This window comes from Thunnus thynnus, chromosome 9, assembly GCF_963924715.1.
Source record: "Thunnus thynnus chromosome 9, fThuThy2.1, whole genome shotgun sequence".
Taxonomy (NCBI): Eukaryota; Metazoa; Chordata; class Actinopteri; order Scombriformes; family Scombridae; genus Thunnus; species Thunnus thynnus.
The window spans coordinates 26,739,356-26,746,656 of NC_089525.1; the positions used below are offsets into that span (position 1 = coordinate 26,739,356).

Below are 7,301 nucleotides of genomic sequence, written 5' to 3' on the forward strand. Positions count from 1 at the left end.
CATTTCCAGCATGACATCATCAATCACTTTGACACCACCACTTTATCTATTAAGCATGGGCCTATGTCCAGTGTTCTTTATGCGATAAATCACTGAATACAGCTGTAATTGAGAGATGGGACACACAGCAGTGGTCCTTTCGGTGCAAGTAGCTCTTTTCTAGTGTAAAACTAAAATCTTTCAAAATTTTGTTGGTTGGCTTTTGGTTATATGTTGTTGGAGAAACCAAGATATAAACCAGGTCTCATAGGTTTGATTTCCACATCTGTCCTCGATCTTCCAACTTATTAAGTCACATTAAATTACCTAAATGTCTAAAATCTAAAATATTACCCCACCTCATTTAGTTTACTAGCCTGACACTCAGTTTCCTAGCCTGCCTAGTGAACTCTGGTGTGATGCCTGCTTAGCCATATACACAGATTTCCACAGCCATCACAAATGAGATTTTCCAGGACGTCTTCTGAAGTAAAATCAAGTTTAAAACTTGCCAGGTATAAAGCTGAGATGATGGTAGGAGCCAAGTACAGGCACTTGAGTTTCTGGTAAATGCTTATAGTAATAAGTTTGGACAACAAGGGCTGCTCAGGAGACAGAGAGAACTGGGAGACACTAGCTTGCCAACGAGGCATACCTGATCCCTATTAACCCAATTAATGAAGGGGTGTGCTGAGCCACATGAAGAGCAATGCTGTTACTACAAACCGGGGAAGCACACAATTTGCCTGTATCCTGAAGAAGAACCAGATTGCTAGACTGGGCCCTGAGGGGGACAAGAGAATGGCTCAGTATTGGTGATCAATTTATGTTGTGTTTCTGTTTACTTTCTGAATAAATCACAGGGAAGATCTATCTCTACTGTCTGTCTTCCTGGTTCACATCCTCATTGTTCACCTTTTGTTCACCACTTTTTCTATGGTTCAGAATATCACAATTTCTATCATACTAGTTACCAAACATAGTATTGGAGCTACAGTATGTCCCAAAACAGGATACTTTCTAACTGATTATTTGGACATTTACTCTCTGACTAATAAGAAAAAATAGAGATTTTTAGTATTTTTTCATGTAAACACATGTTTACATATAAACAAACTGGCTGATTTAGTTAAGCTTTAATGAGTATCACTCTCACAAGAGCCCAATTGAATTTATTTGTATGGTCTACATATTTAAGTATGTGCTACATACTGTACATTTTTGTAGAACCAGGATGAGAATTTTCTAATTCAGCTCCCCTGAAGTACATTTCTTTTTGACATTTTTAACAAAAACAAACAAAAAAGGTTTAGTTTATTACATGTATTTGTCAGGGGCTTTATGCAAACAAAACATTCATCTCACACAAGGAGAATAGATGTATTGTACCAGATTTAGCTACTAGCTAAATCAGGTACAATACTCTGTTCTGTGTACAATTTAATACTTTCAAATACACATATGCAAACACTGCACATGGTGGAATTTAAGAAAGATATTAACAATTCAGACAAAGCTTGTATTTCCTGGAAATGTGCCCAGTCCATCTCCTACTTTTTCCTTTCCCTCCATAATGCAGCCTAGGTGTGATATGTCAGTGTCACCTATTTGGAGTATCGCATGGACACCCCTGTGTGTGCAGGGCTGCATGGACACGATAATCCATTGTTATCCCACTCCAGTCGTCCACTGCCTCCTTTTCTCCATCCTCCCTCCAGTTGTTTATCACCACTTTCATCCCATCATCACATCACATCTCCTCCTGGAAGCCTTCTCTGACTTCTTTCTAAATGGGATCAGTCCAGGTCAGTCAACACCCAGGTGTGGGACTACTCTCATTTATTGCTCTGTGTGGGTGTGTGTCTGTGTGAGCTTTTATGTGTGTTTGTGTGGCCATGTACATATATGTTTTCATGTATACACAATGTGTTTCTTTCCACAAATGGAATGTGTATGTAAGAGTACAAATTTGGTTTTATTATTACATTACAGAAATACCATATGTTTTTTTCTGTGTGAAAAGGGTACTTATGTTCATTTTGTACATGCAGCTGAGTGTGTCATTGTGGAACCAGACAAACAAAGCTGTTGTATCTCCATATTTCATGTTTATCTTTGTTAAATAATGAGTGGGCTTCTAGTATGACAATGCTCCCTTTCAAAGTAACTTCAAATCCCATGAGGAAAGAGCAGTTTGATTAGAAATCCTGAACCCTGTTTGAACTCTTCCTTGATGAGTGACCATAATGAGGCTGGAAGGTGAAACCCATCGGTCATTTTAATGTATTTATTGTCTCTCTGAAGAAGCATTACATTAATGGAAGGGGAGTGATGCTCGTTAATGATGTTTAGAATCCCCTCCTAAGGGTCGGTGCAATTATTTTTGCTCTTGCCTGAAAGAAGTGCTACTGTGGAGGGGGAATCTCTAATGTGCAATCCTGTTGGCTATCAGAGATAAATTAAAAAAAAAAAAAAAATTACCCTGTCATCAGAGGTTGCCTGAGTTCTTGGAGTCGTCCTAATAAAAGAGGTAAAGGAACGACAGAAACCCTGCTTGGGTGTGAGCATTTTGGTATAGGTTTTGTTCTGATTTGGAGATTAATTTGTTCAGTATTTTGTGCATTGAAGGGAAAATGCATCAGATTTTTGTCTCAACAATAGGTGGATCAAATCCTTGTCCTTACTGGGGAAAAAACATGTAGAACACACAAGGAAGAGGCAACTCTTTGAAATACTCAATCATATTGCTATGTAGGGATGGGTATTGATCCCCAATACATTTTTGGTACTGGCCGAAATAGGTCTGTAGCATCAAATATCAAAGACTGTGACATACAGATGTTGGCATTAAATGTCTGGTCAGATTTGTTGTCTTGTTTACTTATTCTTTTCATCAGATAGTAGATTTAATCATAATTTCTTGCCAATTCTAGCTGGTAATTTACGTAGGCAAAGTTCTTCTGTGGCTGTTTGTTTTGAAAAAATAGCATTTGAGAAGTTTTGCTTCTTTTGTTGAATGAAAAAGGGATTTTTAAAAATAAATAAAAGAAAACAATAGTATAAAAAAATGTTACTGCAGTTGCACTATGCAGGATGGAATTACGGGAAGTGTAGAAATGAATCATGCATATCAGAAAAGTTGCAATTTCGATTGTTTTGTTTTTCCTCTTACATCCAACTCCCTCTCACTTTTTCTGACTGACAAGGTTACCTGTCTCCCCTCTCCTTGTAGGCATCCTCTCTGTGCTCTCTCTGTCCTCTGAGTGCACGTCCTTGGCTTCAGAGCTGCCCAAGGTGTCCTACGTCAAGGCCATCGACATCTGGCTCATCGCTTGCCTGCTGTTCGGTTTCGCCTCGCTGGTGGAGTATGCTGTGGTTCAAGTGATGCTCAACAGCCCGAAGCGCATCGAGGCCGAGAAGGCCAAGATAGCATCGAAGGAGAAGGCTGTGGGAAAGAGCCCCGCTGCTAAGAACAACACGCTCAACGGGACCGGGGGGACACCGCTTCATGTCAGCACCTTGCATGTCAGTGCATCTGGTTTGATAACTTGAGTTTGTTTGTTTGGGTGTGTGTTTGTCCGTGTTTATTTGTCACATGAGTTACTGAGTGAGTGAAAACTTCAAGCTAACTGACGCATTTTGTATTCAAACATCCCACACCTATCAGTATCCCTCCGAATGTAAAGAATGTACATACATCATATACACACTGCTCAAATCAGAAGAATTTACTTTCAGGCATAGCAGTTTGTCTGATGTGCCTCAAGTTTAATCATTCATAAATCATAAAAATGAGAAAATATAATAGAAAGTGCTTTTCATAACTTCAGATCTTTACTGATAAATATTTTCTTTTGCATCAAAAATATTCCAGCTGATTGTTGTCTGCACCTTAAAGTGTTCAGTTAACAGCAGCACTGTAGAGTTGTGGTTCACCTGCAAAATGCCACTGGAATACATGCAGAACCTAGTGCGGCTCTGCTTGTATCCCTTACTAACACTTGCCGTCATATCAGTAATTTAAACCTGCATCTTATTTACTTATTTACTACAGCATCTTACAGAGCTCAAGTGGGAACTATTTATCACTCAAAAGTACCTGGACTTGCCCTGATCTCAAGCCTGTAGATTAAATTTTATGGTGTAGATCATTACAACCTTTATCATTATATGCTCTATTTAAACAAATAGCTACTAGCTGAGGGCACATCGACACACTTACCTAATCTTGTTATTCCTAAATCTGATTCTTATGCAGTGGTGTGAACAAATAAACACAAAACTTTTTAAAGATAACTAATGATATGACAGCAAGCGTCAGCCTCCACAGAGTTTCTTCATTAAGAGTCACCCTGCAGACTCCTCTCAAAATCAGTTCATGTATATTGCAGTGTGACCAATGAAATGCAAGCATAGACATTAGTTGGACAGACATTAAAGGTAGATTGGGTATCTGAAATTGCTTCCTCCTGTTTGGTGCCCCTCCTGCTGGTGGCGCCCTAGCTTGTCTTTTCCTAAAAAAGTCCTGCATAGAGATCTAATCTAAATGCAAAACAGGGAAATCCAATCATTAATCAAAATTGGCATTGTATCCAACACGCACATACACACAGCTCAGTCAGGACTCAAGTATGATACTCACATGAACATCAGGCACGTAGTATGTTGTATGGGTCTTCCAATTGTACGCCTAATTGAAATTAATTTACCTCCGAGTCTCCGTTAGTCCGGACCACATTTGGTTTGAGAGGATTACATTATTCCATTGAGGTTTAATGGGTTTCCTTGTCAAAACCAAATCAAAATAATGAAGCTTTAATGAGCTTAATGACTTCAATGAGTAAGCATCCATAGTCTGATTAGATCCTGTTCACCCCGCAGGCCTTTAGGGAAGTTGATGAAAGGGATTTTTTGGATGACATTAAACTACATCCTTTTGCAGATTGTTTTTTATAAACACATGTTGTCCGCTGAGATTGCACATAGAGGATGTAGAGGGGTTGCAGGACCCCAGATGAGAGCAGCCATATTAGGCAACATTCTGGAGCTCAAAGTTAATCTAATTTTGGCTCCAAAGATATTTCTTTTTTCTCTTAAAATAACAGTAGTTTTGATTTACCAGCATGGGTTCTGTCCAAACTTAAGGATCAAACAGCTCCTTTACTGAGTTTGTGAGTGAAGTCTGTTTTCATTCGAATGCAGCCATCCTATCCAACAGCCTCATTTAAATGCTCCTCTCAGTTTAGATGAAACCTGCAGTATGGATGTGACATGTAAGAGACAACATAGCTACTGTATACATACATGACGCTTTTTATGTGTCAGTCAGACAGACAGCAGTCAGAAAATATGGAACATGCAGTTGTTTTTTTGCCAATCAGGAATGTCAGAAATGTTTTATATGAATATTTGTGCAGTTTGATCATCCCCCCATACATCGAGTTATACATCCATCCAGTATACAACATACATACAGTATATACATATGCAGCAGACATACAGAGAGGTATAGAGAGGGGACAAAAGGTATCGGATGTGACGTGAAGACCAGAAATGAATGCCAACGTTTCTGTGCCATTCTGAGATGTAGGATGATGTCATTACCAGTAAAAAGGTTTTTGGCTCATTTAAAGATGCAGCACTTTTCCACAATTTCTGTCTTTTCCAAATTTGCGTGTGTAGATGGGAATAATTGATTAACTTTTAAAACTGTTTGCGTGATTAACTATATGTAGATAAAAAGAGAATAGAAGATTTTGTGGGCTGAAATTTGCATAGTGACAAGGAAGAGAAGGAAATTTATATTTGATAATTTTATTTTACATATGTATGTCAATCTAATATAGAAATTAGTTACAATAAAGTTAAAAAAACAAACAAAACGCTATATTTGATTATTATTTTTTGAATTTGCTTTGTAGTATGGAATAATATTTGTGAGACCGACCGTCGTCCTTCTATCCTCTGTCGTCTGTAATGTTGGTCCTGTTGCTCAGTCGGTCAGTTTTAAACCAGCAGCGCTCTCACACCATTAGTCAAATCTTATCTTGGCTGATATGTTCCTGATGGATAAATACATATTCGAATGAAATGCTGCAGAATTTAATAACCAGTTCTATTTTTCCTCATGTTGCTCTCTTTGCATCCAGGTGGCAGAGACTCGCTGTAAGAAGGTGTGCACCTCTAAATCAGATCTACGGACCAACGATTTCAGCATTGTGGGCTCACTCCCGCGGGACTTTGAGCTGTCGAACTTTGACTGCTACGGGAAGCCCATTGATACCGGCAGTGGTCACGGCAAATCCCAGGCCAAGAACAACAAGAAACCTCCTCCTCCGAAACCCGTCATCCCATCTGCTGCCAAAAGAGTCGACCTGTACGCCCGAGCCCTTTTCCCTTTCTCCTTCCTCTTCTTCAATGTTATTTATTGGTCCATATATTTGTGATTATCTTGAAATCATCTTCTATCATTAACACCTCACTTCACTCCCACGAGTGCTTTATTAATCAGCTCACATTTGAAAGGTTGAAAGTGAACTTTGAGAAATGTGAAATCTACTCATGCAAAATGATTGCTGAGATGAAGGTAAAACTACTATGTATTATTATAATTATTACATTTACCTTAACATAAAGATAGTTAAGTATCATTCATCTGTGTATTAAATAATGATCAAAACTTTATCTTTCTTTACCTAAAATGGATATATTGCATCTTGTATTGAAATACTTTATTTATTGATAATGGTACTTGAGAGGTTAATACAGGATTGCAGATATAACTGTTGTGATGAATCGTATGTAAACAAATCCACAAAGATTGAATGAGCAACAACCAAGCAGAAGATGCACAGATCTATAAAAGAGCATTTGTAAATTGATATTTGATTTTTTATTTTTTTTTGCCCTCGCTGAGTGGGAGTCTACCCACAAGTTAAATAAGTTAAAACATTTTATTTAAGCTTAAATGCAAAGTGTAACATTGTAATTACCTTGCATGTTAAAAAAAAATGCATGTATATGAAGATAAAAGATAAATATATATAAAGTATTTATTAGATTTTATTAATCTTATAATTTGCTCTTGAGAAGATACTGTAGGTGGATATGTCAAACACTCTGTTCCTGTCTAGATGGTCATGTGACACTGCCACTCCTTGAACAATTGTAATGTTTTACACTTCCCACCTGTAGCGTGTGTAAATGGGTCACTAGTAAGCTGTGACCATGTGTTTGTGAAATTTACAAGCAAAGAAAAATAAGGAAATTACTTTTCACCATGTGATGTGATTAAAAATGAACACACTGATTTGAATTCTTAA

The 7,301-nt window shown here is 37.9% G+C and overlaps 1 protein-coding gene across 2 annotated transcripts in view; it reads left to right on the forward strand.

Moving 5' to 3' along the window:
• The window catches only part of glrbb (glycine receptor, beta b), a 28,575-nt gene extending 21,274 nt beyond the window's left edge, over positions 1-7,301 (forward strand). The window contains exons 9-10 of one of the 2 annotated variants that reach the window (XM_067599891.1): positions 3,212-3,504; positions 6,129-7,301. In XM_067599891.1, coding sequence (XP_067455992.1) covers positions 3,212-3,504; positions 6,129-6,425 — 590 coding nt within the window. In that variant the 3' untranslated portion in view covers positions 6,426-7,301. Of the gene's footprint in view, positions 1-1,558; positions 1,693-3,211; positions 3,505-6,128 lie in introns of those variants that run through there. The other variant, XM_067599892.1, reaches the window with a different exon arrangement.